The following is a 22,006-nucleotide window of genomic DNA, read 5'->3' on the forward strand; positions in this document are numbered from 1 at the left end:
CAAGAAGAGATCATAAACATGACTGCAGTGTCTATTTTTTTCCCAAATTGTTTAGGGTCCAGAAACATTTAATATATTTGTACCCTTTTGTTCTTGGCCAGATAATTTATAGTATCTTAATAAGAACAGAGCCATTGTTTTGTTGTGGAAAACTTCATCCCAGATTGTGCTGAAAGTTGGGTGAGCAGGTGCCAGCTAGTATATGCCACAGATGAAAGTTGGGGACCTTCAGAGGAGTTACTGGCTGTCTATTTGTGTGTTATTAGTGGGCAGAAGGATTTGCTGCATTTTAAATTGATGAAGTGGATCTTGAAAAACATTTTTAGATTAGTATATCCAGTCTTCCAAGTGTACTATCAAATGTATTTGTTTCCTTCAGGTATTTTTGCAGTGTTGAAGGAAAAGTGCAAACGAATTCATAAAGCTTTACAAGGGTGAGTTTTATATATTTTCAACCAACTCAAAAGTTTATCTGCACAACATTTAAACAACTTGTGAAAAATTTTGAGTGTCACCTCTTTGGTTTTCAGTGCATTTAATAGGCTTGAGTCAGTTTGTCTAAATCGCAACTAAGAAACCAAAAACACAATTCATTCAAATTTGTCTCTGTGTGTGAAACCAGAGCATCCATTTTGTCATTGTTTTAAAAAATCATAACTTTGTTTTTCTAAAAATGATACAAGCTCATTGGCAAAATATTACAGTAGTACAGAAGATAACAAAGATGAAAAGAAATAACAACATGCTGCCACCAGAAATAACCAGCATAAACACTGGAGAATTCCCACACATCTGTACGGGTAAAAGGATGTAATTAGATGACAGTGGGTTCATACTGTCCATGCTGCTTTTTAGAAAATTACTCATTTTTTTAAGTTACTTCAAGAAAAAGAAACAAGTGAAATCAAAGTGAACCTTACGAGTGTTCTGTCTACTTTTGTCTTAACTACACAAGAGTAGTTCTTTAAGATTCCTCTAGAATTGAGAAAAACATTGAGGCTAGTGACATCTTCAGGCAGATTTCTTATCTTACAGAAAATGATCTCACCTTGCCTGTGGTTTCTTTTTGCCTTTCCAAGTTGAAACCTGCCTTCTCAGTCGTGGAAGTCCTATCCCTATTGCCAGATATGGAAACTAGAAACTTTTCTAAAAAGGACAGTTAATAAATAAGCGGGTCACAGATGTTCCAGATAAAGTAGGGGGAGAAATAATTGAAGTCTGGGTCTGACTTATGATCCTAACAAAAGTTCTTGCATGATTTGTGGTAGAGAGATATTATTGTTTCCAGTTACATTAGCTTATGAAATCTTAATAAACCAGCTCAGCCTAGCACATTGGAGTCACTGTCAATTCATGAACACCTACCTCAGGTGCCCTTTATTCTATGAGTGTTAATGTGTTTATTTTTTAAGTCCAGTCCTCTACTTTTCCCAGCTCTCTCTCACTTTTTCTTCTCTCCAAAATCCCTAACCCTCTGTCTCACTCCACCCGCTTTTAGCTGACAGCCTTGCCTCATGCTGTCACTTGGGAACTCCCTCATTTTCCCTCACAAACCTGTACACCTGCGGGTATCCGAACCAGTCTTCCCTCGTGTTATAGCCAAAGAAACGTTCCTCCATCCATCACAGCTCTCCTTTCTTAAGGACCGAGTGCCTTTGGTTGTGTCCTCTCCTTTCTCTTCAGTCTCTCCCCTTTCCTGAGTCATTTGATTAGCATTCAAGTACACTCTGCCCTATCTTGTCTTAAATTCTTCTTTCCCGTGACCCCATACTCCCCTCTAGCAACTAGCCCATTGCTCTGCTTCTCTTTGTAGCCAGTCTTTTTCCAGAGTTGTTTATGCCCTCTCCACATCCTCACCTCTCATGTACACTTGAAACTACTGAAACCCACCTCTGCTCCTGCACTTTACTCAGAGTGTTCCTGTGACTACCGAGGGATGACTGTATTTTCTGATGTTAAAACATCCTTGCATTCCTGAGTAAACCCCTCCTTGATTACAGTATATTTTTCTGCACTGTTAGTTAGGATTTTGAATTTTTATATCCATATTTATAATTTAAATGAGCCTATAATCTTTTGTTACAACAACCTAACATAACCTAGAAATCAATGTTGTGGTAGCCTCAATAAAGTATTGAGCAGTTTTTCCACTTCCCTGCATTATGAAGCCATTGTATAAGACCAGGCTTGATTATTTGTTTCTTCAAAGTTGAGCAGGACTCCTCTGTAAGACTCTCTAGACTTGGGGCCTTTGGGCTGGGTGTAGTCTGTGATTCTCTCTCTTGTGTCTGTATTATTTCCCCTTTTTATTTTCTGTTTCTGTCGTTTTCATTCTTACGATAATCTTTCCAGGATTTTGCCCAGCACGTTTTTTTAAGTTTGGTTTTGTTTTTTACTCATATTTTGTTTTCTTTGATTGATTTTTTTCCCTTATTTTTCTGCTTCCTTGTTTCATTGAATTGTGTTTTTTTACTCTTTTTTAGCTTTTTACATTTAGGTTATTGGTGTTATTATTTTCCAATAAATAGCTTAAAGATAAACATTTCAAAGCAGTAAGTATTTTCAGTGTTCAGTTCTAAGTAATTTTTTTTGGTCTCCTCTAATCAGTGATTTGCTTCTCTCATCTCTGAGGTTGCATTTGGGAGAGGAAGTCAGCGGCCTATGCTACTTTGGGTCCTTGCTGGAATCTTGAAAAGCCCCTAAATTCTAACAGATAATTATTCATGTCCAGCGCTTTCCCCACACTAAGCACATGATGGAGACCATGTCTGAATTGTTGATTGTTCTATCCCTAGGACCTAGACTAGTGTTTAGTATTTCCATTTGGTAAAATGGGTAAAGTAATATGGTAAATAATGTGCTCTCCAGAAAAATTTTTTTAAGTATAACAGGCTCTGAAATACAGCTTCTAACTTTCTGAACTCAAGTTATAATTCTCTGTCTGTTTGGTTTTAGTTAAACTTTAATGCGACATTCAGCATCCAGGCAGCCAGAAAGAGAGCATTTTGTTTCATTCCTTCTCTCACCAACTTGCTCCACCTAACATGTGAGATGAGCCCATTTGATCGAATAGTAAGCTCAGTTGGGTTTGTAGGTGCCTTGTTTGTATCAGGGAAAATCCAGGCCATTTAATTCATGTGAAATGCAATTTGAAAAGTAATTTTTTAAGTTCTCCCTGAGAGTACATGACCTAAAACAATTAATACTTCTTTGTGTACAAGTTTAACACATTCAGAATTCACCTAGGAAATGGGTTTTGAAAGCATATTTCTTAGTTTCTACAGTAGTAAAACAACTGATCTATAAGGTTTCCCCATATTCCAGAAGCCCTAGAGTCTGAGATTCCATGATTCAAATCTGATTTATTGAGAGATCCTAGTGTGATGCATTATATTTAAAGAAAGTAGACACAAATTAATGATGTTCAAGGGTGGTGTGAAAGGCAGGTGAGCTTAGCTTCCTCACTTCATGTGATACTCGGCACAGGTAGTCATTCAGTAAAAGCTTGTTGAGTCCTAAACATATTTGAAGAATTGAGTATGCTAACAAGTGCTTTTTGTGCTCATTTCATTCTAAGGGAAAAGCAGATCTTTCCAGGTAAAGCAGACTAAATGAAAGCCATTTAAAATGTTTAGCCCAATTTCAAATAGACATGTATCACTATTTTTGTCCTAGGAGATAGGTCAGAAATCAAACCATACCTGGCTAAATTATATGGCCTACAGTTCTCATAACACTGCAATAATCATTTGAAAATACAGGCTTTCACCCCTAAAGAAATCTCTCTTCCTTCCTGAGAAACAGCAGATTTCTGTGCTGTTAATCCTAAGAGAGAAGAAAATCATCGTAATTCAAGAAAAATTTAAAATTAAACATGTACACAAGAAGACAGCTTTACAACCTAAATATATTGTTGGTGACCAAAATATAAAATTTTAGTGTCAGACATCATCCCTGAAGTTTATAAAAGACAAGATACAAACTAAAGATTTAGCAAATAAGGAAGCAGCATTAACAATTATAATATGTTATCCATGGAGGAAACAGAAGTAATAGAAAATGATGGTGCAGACACTTCCCTAAAGTGGGTGATGAGGGAGGCCCTCAGAGGAGTGACCCTGGACCTGGGACCGGGCGTGTCTGGCGCTAGCCGTGCAAGAACAGGAGAGAGCAGGTGAGGAGAGGAAGCGACAGGGCAGAGGCCCAGGGCTGAGTGGGCCTGCAAGGGGCCCCTTGAGGAGGGGGTGGCCCCAGCCAAGGTGGGTGAGGCATGTAGACCGTCTGGTGGGAGGCTGGGGATGACGCACGTGTTCTCTGTGAAATGTGAGCCGGAGGGTCCTGCGGGACCGGGAATCCTCTTCCCCGCCGTGCTGCAGGGTGTCCTAGACTAGGAAGCACTGCCCAGAGCGTGCGTTTTTACCTCCCTTTGTCAGATCTGGAATCCCACCACATGATGTTTCCCATGGAAGTCCCAAGTTTCTGTCACATTCATTAATGCAGACTTTGTAAAATTATTTATATGTGAGAAATCTGAGCTCGGAAGAGGATTTATGCTTGTGTGTGTGTTTCCCTTCCTCAGCATTTCTGGATTAAAAGTGGTGGGTGAGTCCATTTCTCCAGCATTTCACCTCCAGCTGGAAGAGAGCACTGGGTGTCGAGAAAGAGACGTTAAACTACTTCAGGAAATAGTAACTCAAGTGAGTATCCAGTTATTCGGGCGAATCTCTTCATACCCTTCTACCCTGAACCCAAGGAATTTTTAAGGTCATTTTTTTTTTTTTCTTTTTTTTTTTTTTTTGTAATGAGGATCTTGAATCAGATGCGTATGTTTGATTGATTGATTGATTGATTGATTTTGGCTATGTTGCGTCTTCGTTTCTGTGCGAGGGCTTTCTCCAGTTGTGGCAAGCGGGGGCCACTCTTCATCGCGATGCGCGGGCCTCTCTCGTTGCGGAGCACAGGCTCCAAACGCGCAGGCTCAGCAGTTGTGGCTCACGGGCCCAGCCGCTCCGCGGCATGTGGGATCCTCCCAGGCCAGGGCTCGAACCCGTGTCCCCTGCATTAGCAGGCAGACTCTCAACCACTGCGCCACCAGGGAAGCCCCTAGGGTCATTTTTAAGAATGCTCTCTTTGCCCTAAGAGATTGGGTACAACAGAAGTTGTGGTTATCCCTCTGGTGACATGGAATTGTTCTGATGCCCAGCCTTCCTGACGTCTGTCCCTGCCCAGTGGAGTCTGTAGCACGTCTCTACTGACAGGCTGCAGGTTATTCCATTGGGTCAATTTTCAGCTCACATTGAAGTTGTGTTCTTTGCCACATTGTATTAAAATACGCTTTGCTTCCACTCTGAATAATTAGTCTTCCAGAAAACCCAGTTGCTTCCTATTTACAAAGCCAGGCTTTCGCACATGTAGGTGGGGATGGCATTCTGTATGGTGATGGCGCACAACACCGGACAGCTGACTGTCTGGGGCTGAACACCCAGCATAGCTCAGAAACAGGTCGAAATAATCTTGTAAGCAAAAAGGAAGGAAGACGAGCCACTTCTTTACCATGCCTAACTTGGGAGCTTGATTTAAATGTCTGACTTCTGAAAGTCTTACTACTAAGTGTACCTTAGTTATTAACTAAGAAACGCATCACTAGGGAAGATCCCTTGGCCTTTACTGTTCAGTAGAGCTGCGTTCACCCAAGTCCTCTCTCCTCACTTTCCTCCTTCTGAAGAACGGTCAAGTGGCCCTGCAGCACTGAGCACCGAGGGTGGTGCTGCCTTGTACTTGAATCTGAAATACATGGCGTACGTATTTGAGAATGAAGACAGGCTTCACCCTGCTTCCCTGTCCTGCTTGTCCTGACGGTTCCTTTCAGAGGCTCCTTCCCCGAGTCCGTGCTGCCAGGCGTCAGGGTAGTGGTGCTGGTCAAGTCTGCCGTGTGCCCCTGCCCGGCTGTGGCACAGCAGGCAGTCACGTGGCTGCTCAGTGTGGAGACTGTGGTGCTAAGCCAGCCTCTGGCTTCACCGCTGGCTTCAGCTGACCTGTACCCGACGATGTGTGAACCACAGTACCTGCAGTCATTGATTCATGGAGAGCTTCTTGCAACTTGTGGATCATTGATTCGTGGAGAGCTTCTTGCAACTTGTGGCCTTCCAGAATCAGTTGTCCTAAAAAAACAAAATAAAACCAAACCCAGAATATGAGATTCCTAATTAAGGAAACGTGTCAGATTGTGAATGAACAGGCTGGAGTGGCTCTTGCCTTGCTGAGTGAGGAAAGGTCACAGATGTCTCCTCAGGTGCAGCTCTGCAGACTTGAAAAAAAACTCTTTAAAGGGGAAAAGCATCCCACAGACCTTTTTTACTGCCTCGGTGTTTTTATTGTCATATTACTTAAATGTATAAGCTATAAAAGGAAGTACAGCATCCTTTTAATTAGAGCTCCTGTACAAATGTAATACCAAAACAAATTTAGAAATTAAACATAAGCAGAACAGACAAGCCTAGTTAAGAGTCAAATTATGACATTACCTTCATGTGACAGCTGAGTTTGTTTTCTAACTGAGTTGCCGGGTGGTGTGACTGATGCTGACCGCCGCCAGAGCAGCCTTGTGAAGCTGCATGTCCTGTGTTGGAGTCTGTGGTGACGCCGTTATTATCCCAGAGCCTCCCCTCGAACCCCCTCAGGGTGCTTCTCTACACACTTTGTGTCACGGGACGTGGGCCTTCTCTAGGTGCCAGGGTGTCAGTTCCAGTCAGATCCACCTCAGTTCTTTTCTCACTGGGTAGCAACAGCTAAGGTCTTACTGCTGCTCTGTTCCAGAGGGAGACTCAGAAAGGGCATGTGAATCAAGTGACTCGATACTTCTCTTACATAGGTTATCCTCATAACAAAAAGAAAAAGTGAGTCTGGACAATTCACAGATCCCAAAATTACATCTGTGGGCTCCCACTGGATATTGGCTGTCTTCAGGAAATCACCTTGAGAGTTGAATGAGGAGAGAACAGGCTCTGGGGAAGGGAACAGAATACTATCTGGAAACTGCATTTGTAGGAAGGAGGAGGAAAACTCTTAGAGTTTCTTTGCATCATTGCAGCTTCCATCTTAATAAGTCTTTTGTCCTGTTCCTCTTTGCTTTTTCTTTTCAATATTTGAAAGAGAAAAAAGGATCGTGACACCGTAGTTCTTGTTTAAGGTTTGCAGAACTGAGCAGTTCTGCCAAATTTTTGTTGACTTGCTTGATAAAACAGTTTTTACAAACTGAGCTATGGTTTATACTGTTTCTTAATTAGACAGGACTAGAAACGGAGCCAGTCCAGATGTTTGCAGAAGGAGTTAACTTTTCCAAGTACACTTCCAGAATGTAGAATCAGCAAAAGACATTGCCTGCCGTTGTTTTCCATCTTTTCCTAGCAGAGGAAAACCTTGCCTCACAGCTTACAGAATGGCCCCTCTTCAGGCAAATACCTGCACTGCCACACGCTGGCAGTGATTGTTCTTTCCTTTACAGCACCCCTTGCTCTAGCTGGTTGTTCGTTTGTTTGTTTGTTTAAAAATACGATTCACGTTCCATAAAATTCACTCTTTAAAGTATACTGTTGAGTGGTTTTTAGTATCCTCACAGGGTTGTGCAGCCATCACTATCTGATTTCAAAACATTTCATCACCCCAAGGAAGAAACCCTTATAAACCATTACCCTCGTCTGACTTTATGCTTTATTTTGATAGTAATTATTTAATTTAAAAAAAAATGTTGGCAGGTAGCTGATGTATTGGAAAGCTGTGCAGAATGTGACACCAGACTCTTCTGTGCTTGGTAGCACTGTGTCCAAGTGTAGCACATGGGAATCAGAGGTGTTGTTGATATTTGACGTGTGAGCAATTCCTCTCTGAAATGATTCTGCTGGCGTTATTAAGTCCAGCTCTTGGTTAGCCTCCGGGGCTTTGTTGGTCCTGTTTCCCCTTGTCCTAACTCTGCTTTGCCTAAAGTGGTAATCACTCGTTACCTATGGCTGTTTAAATTAAGTCAGATTCAAAGTTCAGTGTTACAGTTGCACTAGCCATATCTCCAAGTGCCCGAGAGCCACGTGGGCCCCTGGCTGCCGTCGTGGACAGCACAGGATGGACACCTCCATCATTGCAGGAAGTCCTGTAGAGCAGTGCTCTCAAGATGATAAGATGATTCTGTGGTGTTTTGTTTTGTCTTTTAGCAGTTATAGTTGGAAAGGTGAATTAAAACTACTCTTGAGAGGAGCATTTCAGTGCACCTTCCTGTTTTAATGACCAGTGTCTGCAGTCCAGGCTGCAAATGTATTCCTTTTCCTCATACAGTGCATGGACAGAGGCATCGCGTTAACTCTGGCACGCTACCTGGAGAAAGAAGAGAAGTATCTCCCTCCTCCGAGGTTGGTAGACTTAAAATTATGACCTGAGTCATTGTTTTCTACTTTAAACTTTGTATGAAATGTATTATGTTTTGAAATTTTTTGAAAGACTGTCACAGGATAAGGAAGAATGTGTATTGTTAAAAGATAGAACATCACCTGTTTCTGTTCTTAAACGAGATGTTTTCCCATTTTAATTGAAAATCCCCTCAGGACTCTGTAATTAACTTAATGAAACATCTGCGATCCCAAGAACGACCTGGGACAGCCCAGGTTCGCATTGGCGACGACCTGCCACTGTGCTGCGGTAGCGTGTGCTGGGCCAGCTGTTTCCACCACCAGGATAGTCCTTACGGGGGGGGGGGGGTGGCACAGTCTGGGGGGCGCTGCTCATCCCACCTCTGGCCCAAGTGCTGTGTGGTACTTCATCTGACAAACACGTATTAAGCACCCAAGGAAAAGCAAAGTGACAGTGGGGAAAACCTCTACAGAGGTTCAAGCGGCCCTCAGTGGGGAGGCACCTCGACTCATGATTTAAAATTGGCGTTCATTCAACACCTGATTCTGTCCCCTAAGCACTTAAACAGTGTAGTCCAAGAAGGTAGACACCCAGAGCTTGAGGGTTTCAGGGTCATGACACAGGTCAGGGAGGTCACAGAGGAGGAGGGCATGGTTAGATGGTTAGTTCTGGCCTGGGAGGGACTGAGGCTTCCTAGAGCAGGAGACGCTTAAGCCGAGCCTGCAGAATCAAGCGTATCAAACAAGCTGGGGTGGGCATCGGGCCTTCCAGCAGGGTCTGCAGTGGTGTGGAGACCTACAGGTGCATCTGGGGAGCCCAGAGCACGGGTTTGATGGAGAGGGAGCCTGGAGGAGTCTGGGAGAGACCCAGAGAGCACTCAGAGTCAGCGCTGTGCAGGCGTGGGGCCCTGGGCTGGGTTCGGGAAGGCTGTTCTGGCAGCAGCTCGAAAGCACCCTAAAGATCCTGCTCTCTCCGTTCCAATTACACCATCCAAAGTTGTGATCCTGTGTTTCATGAGGACGGGGGCCACCCTCGTGCCCTCAGGACTCTGGGCACAGCCCAACTCAGTGTGTATGTGTCCAGTGGCTGATGCAGATGTTTGCAGAGGGGAGTGAGAGGGACCCGGGTAGAAGTGCCCTGTCAGGCTGATATTTCTTGTCTTCAGTTTCCTGAAAACTTGAAAATTTCTGCCCCGCATCAAAGTATTGTAGGACTTCTGTATGACTTACTGAATTACGCTTGTGAACAACCACACGCTCATTAATATGGGAAACGTTGACTTCCTGCTTTGGGCCTGATACTGCTTGCAGTGGTAGATTTAAAGGACAGAGTTCCCTGCCGGCCTGGGCAGAGCCCTACTGCAAGGTTACCTGGACTAGATCGCTACTAGTGCAGGCAGGGAACGGCAAACTCCTGTCAATAGCAGGTAGTAAAGTGCTTCCAGCTTGCAGGACACAGGTCCCTGCCACAACTACGCAGCCCTACCGGGGCAGTGAGAAAGTGGCTAGGGACAGTAGGCCATGTTCCAGTAGAAGAGCTTCATTCACGAAAACAGGTGGCAGGCTGACCCTTGGTATAGACTCTCATTTGACTATCTTTTGTGTCCCTTATTATTTCTCAGCATTAGGATTGTGGTCACAGTGGAACAAACAGAAGAGGAACTGGAGAAAGCTGCGACCACAATCAGCAAGGTGGCCCAGACCGTGCTGCTTTAGTCTGGGGCCTGGTGTCCTCTCACCACGCAACACGCAGACAGGCCTGAGTCACTGCACAGTGAGCCACAGGGGGCCTGCGGGTACCAGATGGGGCGTCACTAGATGGTGTGGGTATCGACTCAGTGTATGACCACGAGAAGGATGCTGGGTACTTAAAAGAAAACAAATCCAAAAGCCCAAGAACTGATTTTCTTAAGAGAAAAACTAATGACAGCATATAACTGATATTTAAATTGTGCTATTTAGTACTATTTAAACGTTTTATTAATACTAGTATTTTATATTCTTTTTTTTGTTGTCATTGTTTAAAAATGGAGCTTCAGTGTATCTTCTTTCCCTTCTAATGATAAAGATTGTGAGCACTCCTTAATATCTCATAGAAAATTGTCTGCAACGTTAAGGCTTAGAGGCACTTCAGCATATATGATACAAAATGTATTGAAGATCTAATTCAAACACATCTTTTTCAGTCTTCGTCATGTGAAGCTCAATGTATATATTGGCTAATATATAAAGGAATACTTTATGTGTGATTATTACAAATTTTTCATTATAATATATTTGAATCCTAGAATTTTTATATACGCTAAATACTGATGTTGCACCATTTCTAACAGTGAATCTTAGCATCCCTAACCAGAGAATAGTCATTATACTTCCTAAGTGAGCAATATTTTAAATCAAATACTATTTTATTTTAGTATAATTGACCTTTACATTCGTTATGCGTTGACTTCTAATCTTTTCAGAAGAGGATTATTGTGATGATCCCAAAATAGAAACCATGTCCTTGATACTTTAGAATATCTAGAATGTATTCTTTTTTGTATAGGGACGTATAACTACAAGCTTTTTTTCTAAGCTAAAGAAAATGAGACCTTTATTTCTTTTCAGCTTATGAATTCCAAATATCTAAAAAAGATGTGAAAGCACTAAAATTAAAATTTTTAAGCTGTGCTTTAGCTATCTGTTTTTTCTTTAGCAAACCAAGTTGGGTGGTGTAAATGTTTGTGATATGTGCCACAAGGTAGTACATAAATATTACACTATTACTCCATCTCTTATTAAAGGGAAAGGAATAAAATTATATTAAAAATGTCATTTTATAATATATGTTCATATTAACAAATGGTCTTCAACATCTTTTTAAATAACATATTTTTTTAATGTTTAGTTTCTATTTTGCTTGAGGTATTTTGTACATATGTGCCTTGTGATTGCTGCTGCTTTAAAGGATACAGTACTCTTTGGGGGATGAATCTGTTTTGTTTTGTTTTGTTTTTTAATGAAATAAACCTACATTCCTGATAATCAGTCTTTTGCATATGTAATCTATTCAACAGAATAGTCTTTTGATTTTAAATTCTGCAGACCTAGGGTAGTATTCTCTGTGTGTGTGTGTGTGTGTGTGTGTGTTTGTGTCTTGGGGGTTTTTGGAAAATATTAATTTAATTTCTTAGTGCCTTTCTTCAATGTACAGTATCTGAAATTTCCTTGGTTCCTACTGATTTAACCCTTGGCCGCTTATGACTACAAAAATACCAGACCTATTATTTTTATAAACAGATTAGGATTGTAACTTTTCAGCTACTTTTATAATACTCTGTAAGTCAAAATTGCAATAATCTAGTTGTTTATTGCTACATTTAAAAAATGATTGGACGTTCCTGGAAAAGATGGTGGACATTATTTAACTTTATTAACATTATTTAATGCTCACACATTATTTAACTTCAATCCTTGAAACACATCAACACGAACCAAAAATAGAGTCTTTATATTAAAGCTATACAGTGACCACAATCTGGTAATATACACCACAGAAAATATCTACTGGAAGCAGTAAATTTGTATGAAGCAAGCAAGATGTTGAGAAACAACAGTCATCTCAAACCTCAAGCAGGTTACAAATTGCTGTTTTAGAAACAGAGAGAGAGGGTTCTGAAGTGCTCTATCAACGGACCTCTGTTTAGAAAGGCAGTGGCTGGGTGAGCAGCATGGAAACCTTTTGAGCTGGTTTCCACTCAACAGTTGCCCCCAGGGGAGAAAGAAGCCACCCACAATGGCTCCCTTTCTGTTGTCCACAGGAGGCTCTAGCTCAGGAAAAGTGGGGCTTTGAGTCAGGTTAGGACACGTGGACCACAGGCCTAAATATAAAGCTTAAAACTACAAAACGTCTAAGAGAAAGCACAGGAGGAGATATTTTAAATCTCTGGTTAGGCAAACATAGATACAATACCAAAAGCGTAAGCCATAAAAGGAAAAATTGGTAAATTAAGCTTCATTAACTCATTGTTTAATTTGTTCTTCAAAAGACAGCTTGAAAGAAATGAAGACAAGTCACAGACTGTGAGAAAATATTTGCCAATCATATATAATAAAAGATGTGTATCCATAAGTATAAAGAACACAACCCCAAAATAAGAAATCCAAAAGCATAATTTTAAAATGGTGAAAGACTTGACATTGCATCAAGAGAGACATTCAAATATCTAAACTCATGAAAACGTATTCGACCTCATTAGTCATCAGAGAAATGCAAGTTAAAACTACAAAGAGATACTATTACACACTAGAATGACTATAATCAAAAAGATAACACCAAATATTGGCAAGATATGGAAAAAATTGGAAACTACATTGTTGGTGGAAAGGTAAAATGGTACAACTACTTTGGAAAAGTTTGGCAGTTTCTTAAGTTAATACAAATTTGTCATGTGGGCCAGCAAATCCACTTCCAAGAGAAATAATAACAAACGTTTGTGCAAAAAATTGTACACAAGTATTCATAGCAGGATTTTTTTTTAAATTTATTTTATTTATTTATTTTTGGCTGCATTGGGTCTTTGTTGCTGCGCGCGGGCTTTCTCCAGTTGCGGCGAGCGGGGGCTACTCTTCATTGCAGTGCACAGGCTTCTCATTGCAGTGGCTTCTCTTGTGGAGCACGGGCTCTAGGCGCACGGGCTTCAGTAGTTGTAACACGTGGGCTCAGTAGTTGTGGCTCGCGGGCTCTAGAGCACAGGTTCAGCAGTTGTGGCGCATGGTCTTAGTTGCTCCGCGGCATGTGTGATCTTCCCCGACCAGGGCTCGAACCCGTGTCCCCTGCATTGGCAGGCAGATTCTTAACCACTGTGCAACCAGGGAAGCCCTAGTCATAGCAGGATTATTCATGATAGTCAAATGTCTGCCAACTGATGAATGAGTAAACAAAAAGTGGTATATTCATACAATGGAATTTTGGTAAGTGAAGAAACCAGATGAAAACAACCACGAAATTATGTGATTCCATGTATATTCAATGTCCAGAGAAAGCCAATCTAAAAAGAAGATAAGTTAGTGGTTGCCTGCGGCTGGGGGTGAGAATGAGATTGACTGATGAAGACTGTCAGCACCAGGGACCTTTCCAGGAGGTGTTCTAAAACCGGATTGTGGTGATGAGTGCACAACTCTCTGAATATACTAGAAACCGTTGAATCAAGTACGAATCTCTGATAATGAACATAGCTACTAATGAACTGACTTTCTTCCAGTCATTACATCAAATACTTTCTTATCTGTGTTGTCCATGATGAACATTTGGAAGTCTATGACTTGGAGGGGGTGGCAGGCGTCAGCACAGAGGACAGTATGCCAGAACAGAACAGGAGGCAGCCCAAGGCAAATTCGAAAACAGAACAGGGTCTGGTCGTAGCTCATTTACTCAATAGCCATGAGTCCTTGGACAAGACCCTACTCCTCACTGAACAAGTTCTTTCTGTGAAATAGAGAGTTGGGCTGAAGGACTATATTTGAATTATCTTAAATCCTCCTGCTGTCTTAGTGTTTCCCAGGCCAAGTTGGAAAATTCTCCTTGTCTCCAGACAGACCTGTCACTGAGAAAGAACTACCCATACACACCTTTCCCGCAGGGGATGTGGAGGCCCCTTTGTTCGGCCTCATACCAACCAATGTCCTATTTTGATGACAATGCACAAGCCAGAAAACTTCAAATCTTGGGTTCCATTCCCCCGATTGTTGGTACTTATCCTCAGAGTGACTGTCCCCTGAGCCCCACGCCATCCCTCCCCTGCTTAATGGCTTCCAAGAACTTCCTTGGAGGCACCCTCCATGCTGCTCGTCACCATGGGCCCCTTTGTCCTCTCACCCTCATTTAGTCCACAGACCCCGTGACATCTGAGGAGGCTGCCGAGGGTTCCATGCACAGTGCAGAGGAAGCCCTGGAGTCAGGTCATCTAGAGGAGAACCAGCATCACCACCTGCCATCCGTGTGAACCTGGAGAGTGGCTTAAACTGACTGTGCCTCAGTTTCTCCATCTGTGAAATGAGAGTAATCGTGCCCCAGCCCACAGAGCCGTTGTGAGAATTAGGTAGGTGAGACGATACATGGAAATACTTGAAATTGCACCTGATGTGTAGTAAGTACAAAATATGTGTTATTATTATTATTAATGATAATAATGTGATTGAGACAAATTGGCAAAAAGAACTCGATACAGGAGTGCAGATCTCTTACCTCTTACATGATCCAGTAGGAAATCACTCCAGGAGGGCTTAGGACTTACATGGCATCCAGGTCCGTGATTTTTCCTGCAACTGCTTTATGGAAGCCACCCCAAATACTGAAGACTGAAGGAGTATTTCTGTCCCCTTAATTCACATGCACGGCTTAGAACCAGCTTCCTGCATGTTCTGTTGACAATCCAGATCTCCTGGCGGTTAATTCCAAGCCCACCCCTCCATCTCCCACACGGGGGCTGATAGCTGAGAAACGGAGTGTCCCACCCACCCTGGGGGCTGGAGCTGAAGAGAGAGACCTCTGTTCAAATTCCCAGCGTGTTTAGGCTCTGATGCCAGTGAAAGTGAAAGAGGCAGGGAAAGTGTGTGTTGTCGGGTTTCCCAGCTCCTTGCAGGTAAGAAAGACTTGTATTTGCAGCTTGGCCCTTTCTCAGCTCACAAGCTCAGAACTAGTAGAGGTCTGGAGGCCAGACCTCCCAACAGGCTGCCTCCATGCAGGCAGGCCTGAGTGCCCTACCGGGATAGCAGAGATGTCTCTCTACCTACGCATCCTAACACTGCTGCTGCTGAGCTGAGTTGAGTTAGAACAGGGCTGAGTTGCCATTTCCACGGCTTCAGATCTGTGGGTGATACATCATTTTATGGCTGTCACATCTGCCTCTTCCACATTCTTGATTTCTTTTGTTCAAGTGAAGAGAAAACCCTCATTTGCCCTGTGCAGTCGACCCACAGTCTCTGCTTGGAGCTGAGCACCAGGGGATTGGTGAGTGCACGTGGCTCACGGTTCCTCCACATCTGTTTTCTGTCCCTTAGTGGCTGGGTGGCCTCCCGGCTCGTCTGACTCCCCAGCTTAGATGGATGTGCAAAGTCCTTATTCTTCGTCCCCGGGGATGAGGAGCCTTGCTTCCTCGTTGTTTACATTTTTAAAATTACACAGTGATTACATGTTCAAATTAAACATCCGAACAATAAGGAGGCATGAAGAATAAAACTTGAAAATCCTATTTCCACCCATTCCACTCCCCTTCCCAGGGGTAACTCTTATTCACAGTTCATTGGAGATCCTCCAGGACCAGTTTCTATTTACATATATACCTATATTCAAATAGATTTTTTTAAATGCAGAACAACAGCCTTGTTCTTGTTCCTTGTTCTGACTTAACCTAGGAATTTTTCTATACCAGGCCTTCATTCCTTTTACTTTATGAAGAGTATTCTGTAGTTTGGATGTGTTACAATTTATTTGACTAATTTTCTTTTCGTAGACATTTAAGTTTCTTATTTTTTTCCTACGACAAACAATGCTGAAATGAACATCCTGGAACATGTAACTATATGTGCCTCTGTGGGGACTTCTACGATGTGGGTTTTAGAATTGGAATCTTGAGTCCAAGAGTTTGCAAAGTCTTTCTTTGGATAGGTACCAACAAATAGTTTTATCAGGTATCTATATGACAAGTTTTTTTAAATTTCTTTTCTTGACTTTGTTATCTTTCTCTCTACAACTATTTCAAATTTTTATGCTATCAAGTCCGCCAGTCTCTTCCATTATGGCCTGGAAATTTTGCCTTGCTAAAAAGGTGTCCCCACTCCACAATTATAAAAAGGCCATCCTTTCTCCCTCAAATACTTCTTCGTATGGATCCATAGCCGCTTGGTGAGCCGTTTGTCTTGCCTTGGCTAATGTCAGAACTTTCCAACTATTGTTGATTTCTAATATGTTTTTGTATCTGGTAGGACAAGTCTCCTATCTTTCTCTTGTTCGAAATATTCTTTGACATTCTCACACTTTTTCTCTTCTGGAAGAATGTTAGAATCAACTTATCATATTTTAAAATCGGCACAGTTGTATCTGCACCATACAGCCTTCAAACATGTTGATGGAGACCTTAATTCTCTCAGGCACAAACTACCCGATGAGATCAAATGCTCCAACCAGCTGTGCTGATGGAAACCTCTTCTGAACATGCTAGAAGATCCACAGGGAGGGACTTCCCTGGCGGTCCAGTGGTTAAGACTCCACGCTCCCAATGCAGGGGGCACAGGTTCAATCCCTGGTCGGGGAACTAAGATCCCACATGCTCCACAGTGCAGCCAAAGAACAAAATTTTTTTTAAAAAGAAGATCTATATTTATTAATCTTTGTCCCCTCTGCCCCCTGCATCAGTGCAACCTGACCCTCATTGACCCGGTAAACATTGAGTGAATAGATTCTAGGACAAGAGCAATGAGCTCTTGTTACAGACTCACGGCGTTGGCTCTTCCTTACAGCCTTGTACAACCCTGAGTAAATAGCTTTACTTTATGACAGTTGGCTTTCTCATCAGTAATATGGTCACAGTCTTACAAGTCCTGCCTACCTCTCGGTGATTCTCAAACCAAATGTGTGCCGTGCGGTGTCAGAGCACGAAGAGAATGAGCTAAGGTGAAACTCCCTGTCTAATGAAATGAAAAGGGGACGAGGTGGAAAGACAGGTAAAAGCTCGACAAGAAAGCAAATGTTCTCCTTAGACTGTTTGCTACCCATCCCCCAACCACCCACAGAAGGCTCTAGAAGAGACAAAAGACATCCTGTTCTCAGGATCCCTGGAAGTCTTAGGGAGCTGCCTGGGACCTGGGGGAGTAAAGCACCTCCAAAAATGATGGATGAACTTCTGCTTAAAACATCTGACAGAATTGCAGAAGAGCGTACAGAGCCCAGACCCAGCAATGACTCCTTCTCTCCTTATCCTTACCTGTCTCTGCTCCTCCTTGGCCTTCTGTCTGTTGGAAATCAGACCAAGGAAAACGATGGTCCTTAACTGAAAGCTTACAATGTACCAGATGGTGTTCTAAGCACTTTTTCATCCTCAAGGAAACCCTGTGAGGTGGGGATTATTGACATCCACATTTTATGGTTGAGGAAATTGAGGCACAGAGAGGTGGAGTGACTTGCCCATCATCACACAACCAATAAGAGGTAGGATCTACATAGAACCCAGGTAGTTGGGCTCCAGCGACTATGTGCCCATCCACCAAATCACACTGCTTCTTATGCAAAATCACATTTTCAATGTGCCTTCTCTCTCTGTTGGTTACATGTATCTGAGGATCCTAAGAATCTTAGATATCCATCTAAGAGGTATATATTGATACTTACCTCCAAAGTAAGGTGTTTGGAGTGATGTTCAGCTAATGTTAATGTTAATTCATATTCAAAATGAAAATGCTTTGGAAACTATAGCGTACTTTAAACATAGAAGATTTATTTGGTTTACGAATCACTGTGCTGTATACCTGAAACAAATACAGTATTGTAAATCAACTAAATTTCAATTTTAAAAATTCATTAGTTAAAAAAAAAAAAGACTTCTGCATCCTAATTCCGGGAATCTGTGAATGCTACCTTATTTAGAAAAAGGGTCTTTGCAGATGTAACTAATTTAAGGTTCTTGAAATGAAGAGATCATTCTGGAGTATTGAGAATTGGCGCGGGGGGGGGGTACCTAAGTCCAATGATAAGTATCTTCAGAAGAGAGACACAGGGGAGATGAGAAGACGTGAAGACAGAGGTAGAGATCAGAGAGATGTAGCTACAAGCCAAGGAAAGCCAAGGATTACCAACAGCCGTCACAAGCTGGTCATCTTACCCCAGAGCCTCTGGAGGGAGTGCAGACCTGCCAACATCTTGATTTTGGACTCTGGCCTTCAGAACTGTGAGAGAATAAATTACTGTTGTTTTATTACCTATCCCCCCCCCCCCAAAAATGATTTCTTGGTTTATATTTTTATGCACTCTCGCATTTGTATTTCATATCTATTTCATTTTCAATATAATTTTTTCTGTTCAATGTATTTTTGTGTTCTTGTAATCTGCTAAAAAGTCTTATAAAATATGATATATTTAATTCCTGTATAAGATTTATTAGATCTGTTTTTTATTTGTCACTTGTGTGTACCTATTTGAATCCTTCTATTTTGTAAATAGTATGTTGCCATCATTTTTGAAATTATATCTTAAAATTTTTATTCTTATGCAACATTTTCAGTGTAATTACTACTGACTAGATGACTCTAAGTGAGATATTTCCTTTAATTTTTTGAAAGATATGGATGAGGCTATTTGACATTAGTTCTTTTTCTTTTAAATTTAAAAATCAAATTATATTGAAGGATTTCTACTCCAAATGTTCCCACCTTCAGCCACACTCTCACGAGGCAACCACTTAAACCTTTTTCTCTTTATTTCTTCTGGAGAACCAAACATTTATCTAAATAATGTTATGTCTCTATTTCCTAATTTATCAGCCTTAATTAGGATCTCCTATTTCGAAAATATTTTGTACATATCTTTTCCCCATTTCTCTATTTGAATTACTACCTTTCATCTGTTCATTCTTCTAGGAGTTCCTGGTTTATGCCAGGTAATAACCCCTTATAGTTTCATGCAATTGCATTTCTATCTGTCCTCTATATCTTAGCTGTCTCATTGAGCAGAAGCGTGCATTTTGATGTAACGAAAGCTATCAACATTTTTTCCTTACAGTTTTTGCTTTTGAAGTTTAGTTTAAGGACTTTTCAACACTCTTAGCTCTCCACTGATTTCAGATCTTTATTTTCACATTTAGGTCTTTAATCCAGCTAAAGTCTATCCCTGTATCAGGATTAGGTAAGGGTCAAATTTCATTTTTATTCTTCTTCACATGGTGAGATTGTTTTCCCAAATCATTCACTAAGCAAACTGTTGTTTCTCCATTAATTTATTCTTATAGTTTATCTTATATTAAGTCTCATACAAACAAGGATCAGTCTTTAAGTTATTATGTTCCCTTGGTCTGTTCATCTGTTCTTGTGCCAATTTCACTGTCTTTATTAAATTATCATCTTTCAACATTTCTTAATATTTGGCAGGGCACACTCACCCTTTGTTTTCTCTAAAATTGACTTCACTATTCATAGATTTTTCTTCCTTCATATATGTTTTAAAATAAATTTAGTTGAGTTCCTCAAAAAATATCCAAGTGGAATTTTCTGATATTGCATTTCATTCATAGATTAATTTAGGAAGAATCAACATCTTATAATATTAAATTGTCCAATCTAAGAGAATGGGGTATCTTTGTAAATATTTATTCAGATCTTCAATCTCCTTTATTAGAGTTAAGTTTTCCCATAGAGGGATTTTTGGATTCTTGGATAATTTCTAGATATTTTATACTTTTAGTTATTGTAATTTGTATTTTACTTTTATAGTATGTACTGGCCAGTTTTGCTGGTGTAGGAAAGCATTGACTTTTTTTTCAAATTTATTAGGAATTTATTATAGAGTAAATGCTCCAAGTAAAAGAAAAGAATTTTAAGATTGGATAGCAAAAACTTAGGTATATTAAAACTCCACATAATGTCCACTGTGTGTAAAGTGACATTAAAAAAGTATGGTAGGGCTTCCCTGGTGGCGCAGTGGTTGAGAATCTGCCTGCTAATGCAGGGGACGCGGGTTCGAGCCCTGGTCTGGGGGGATCCCACATGCCGCGGGGCAACTGGGCCCGTGAGCCACAACTGCTGAGCCTGCGCGTCTGGAGCCTGTGCTCCGCAGTAAGGGAGGCCACGACGGTGAGAGGCCCGCGCACCGCGATGAGGAGTGGCCCCCGCTTGCCGCAGATGGAGGAAGCCCTCGCACAGAAACGAAGACCCAACACAACCAAAAATAAATAAATAAATAAATAATAATTAAAGGTGCTAATAATTAAAAAAAAAAAAGTAAGGTAGTATAAGATTGAGCAATTAAGGAAAAGCAAACTGATATAACTACTGATATACTTACTGATGAGCGTCATTAAGAAGTAGGACAGCAGGGATCCTTGTTCCCTCTTCTTGCCCCAAACACGGGCAGATGTCTAGGGGAAGAGTTTTCATAACTGGATTCCAGATGCTTTTCTGTCTTTCCACCCAGACTGGCCACTACAGTTCTGCCTCTTCCAGGAAGCCACGTCTCCATCACCAAAACTGTTGGACTTGTGACTTGATTATTCCCTTCTTCCAAGGAAAGTTAGCCTGTTTGTCTTGGTTCCCTTTGTCTCTGAGTCTCTCCGGGGTGACACAGAGGGCCCACGTGAAGTCTGCACATACACTTGGTTGTCTCACAGGAGAGGAATGCTGAGGCTGTGGGATTTATTTCAGTTTCTTTGAAGTAGGAACCAAGCCTGCTTGTTGTCTCAATGGGAGAGATGAGCTCGTCTTTCCAAGTTCCTCGCTGCATTTTTCAATTCGATGTTACTGCTTCAATTCCAACAGATGTTTTTCCCCCAGGATTATCCTGCTGAATTGCTGGGTCTTGGGGGACTCCTCTTCTCTCCACTGTCCTCAAATCTTCTTCTTGTTCTAACCAAGAGATCAGAGTGGGTTTCAATGATTGATACCCTGCTGTGGTCAGGTTCTTGTAGTTCTCTAGCATTACATCTCTGAAAAGAGTCCAGTAAAGTCCACTCTTCCTGGGTGAAGTCCACAGCCACATCAGCGAAGGTCACTGAGTCCCAAGAACAATTTCTCAGACACTCAGTCATCATCCTTTCTGCCTCTGTGTTTTCCTCAGGAAGGCAGAAACGGTCCTTAGAAAGGACACTTTTTTCCATTTTCATTTCTTGTAGGTACTGAAAACAATTCATTATATATATGATATACACATCATATTTGTATTAGACACCACTGGTTAAGACTGCAGCTGGACATTTGAAGAGAAGAAAGATGAAATTTTTTTTTCAGTTGACATTCTTGAGCTTCCTTGATGGATGTTGGAGAAGCTTGAGGCTCTGGGCTTCCCTTTAATTTATCTCTGGCTTATTCCTTTATGCGTTCAGTAAATAATTAAGAAGTTATGAGCAGTTGAGAGCAGAAACATTCAGAAACTGTCTTGGCATTATAATTCAAAGTTCCAAGCACACTCTGAACCACACGATGACCAGCATGACTCCAGCACTGATTTTTATAAGTTGATTTTGAAAACTTACTGAATCATTTGCTGACTCTTGTTTTTTTCTAGTTAGATGTTCATTATACCTCTTATTTCTTTTTCTTTCGTTGTAGCATTGTCCAGGATCTCCAGAACAAGATTAAATGGTGGCAGTGGTAGTGGGCACGTTTATCTTGTAATTAACCATAAAATAAGTTGGGAAGTGTTCTCTCCTCTTCTCTTTACTGGAAGAGGAGCAATTTGTAAAAATTGGTATTAATTCTTTAAATGTTTGGAGAAATTGTCTATTTGAAAACATCTGAAACCTGGGGGTTTCTTTTTCAGGAGCTTTTATTACAAATTCTATTTCTTTAATGATTATAGAACTATTCATGTATCTATTTTATATTGCTGAATTTTGGTAGTTTGTGGTTTTTAAGGAATTGGTCCA

General features: G+C 41.3%; 1 protein-coding gene and 1 long non-coding RNA gene across 4 annotated transcripts; one reads left to right on the forward strand and one right to left on the reverse strand.

The window, feature by feature from the left end:
- The first annotated feature begins 342 nt into the window (after nt 1-342).
- On the forward strand, nt 343-11,423 carry LOC130706943 (serine palmitoyltransferase 1-like). Of its 3 annotated transcripts, XM_057539616.1 has the most exons (5): nt 375-434; nt 4,041-4,174; nt 4,580-4,697; nt 8,326-8,399; nt 10,019-11,423. In XM_057539616.1, the coding sequence occupies exons 2-5, from the start codon at nt 4,092-4,094 to the stop codon at nt 10,110-10,112; spliced, it is 369 nt and encodes a 122-aa protein (XP_057395599.1). In that variant the 5' UTR covers nt 375-434; nt 4,041-4,091; the 3' UTR covers nt 10,113-11,423. The 3 variants fall into 3 exon arrangements, with proteins under 3 accessions (XP_057395598.1, XP_057395599.1, XP_057395597.1); XM_057539615.1 differs by lacking the exon at nt 4,041-4,174 and having other exon boundaries at nt 343-434; XM_057539614.1 differs by lacking the exon at nt 375-434 and having other exon boundaries at nt 3,965-4,174.
- A 364-nt stretch (nt 11,424-11,787) lies between these two features.
- LOC130706945 (uncharacterized) lies at nt 11,788-20,864 on the reverse strand. The gene is made up of 2 exons (XR_009006974.1): nt 20,431-20,864; nt 11,788-18,320 (listed from the first exon to the last, which is right to left on the reverse strand). It is a non-coding gene; the product is annotated as an uncharacterized LOC130706945 (long non-coding RNA).
- Between the last annotated feature and the right edge of the window lie 1,142 nt (nt 20,865-22,006).

The sequence above is a fragment of the Balaenoptera acutorostrata genome, unplaced genomic scaffold (assembly GCF_949987535.1).
Source record: "Balaenoptera acutorostrata unplaced genomic scaffold, mBalAcu1.1 scaffold_396, whole genome shotgun sequence".
Taxonomy (NCBI): Eukaryota; Metazoa; Chordata; class Mammalia; order Artiodactyla; family Balaenopteridae; genus Balaenoptera; species Balaenoptera acutorostrata.

What these genes read in the sequence shown, in the direction of transcription:
- LOC130706943 (XM_057539614.1), top strand. Translation starts at nt 4,026, where the DNA reads ATGTTATCCATGGAGGAAACAGAAGTAATAGAAAATGATGGTGCAGAC. An exon ending in TTCAGGAAATAGTAACTCAA is followed by an intron (nt 4,698 to 8,325) that starts GTGAGTATCCAG and finishes TTCCTCATACAG; the next exon opens with TGCATGGACAGAGGCATCGC. An exon ending in AAGTATCTCCCTCCTCCGAG is followed by an intron (nt 8,400 to 10,018) that starts GTTGGTAGACTT and finishes ATTATTTCTCAG; the next exon opens with CATTAGGATTGTGGTCACAG.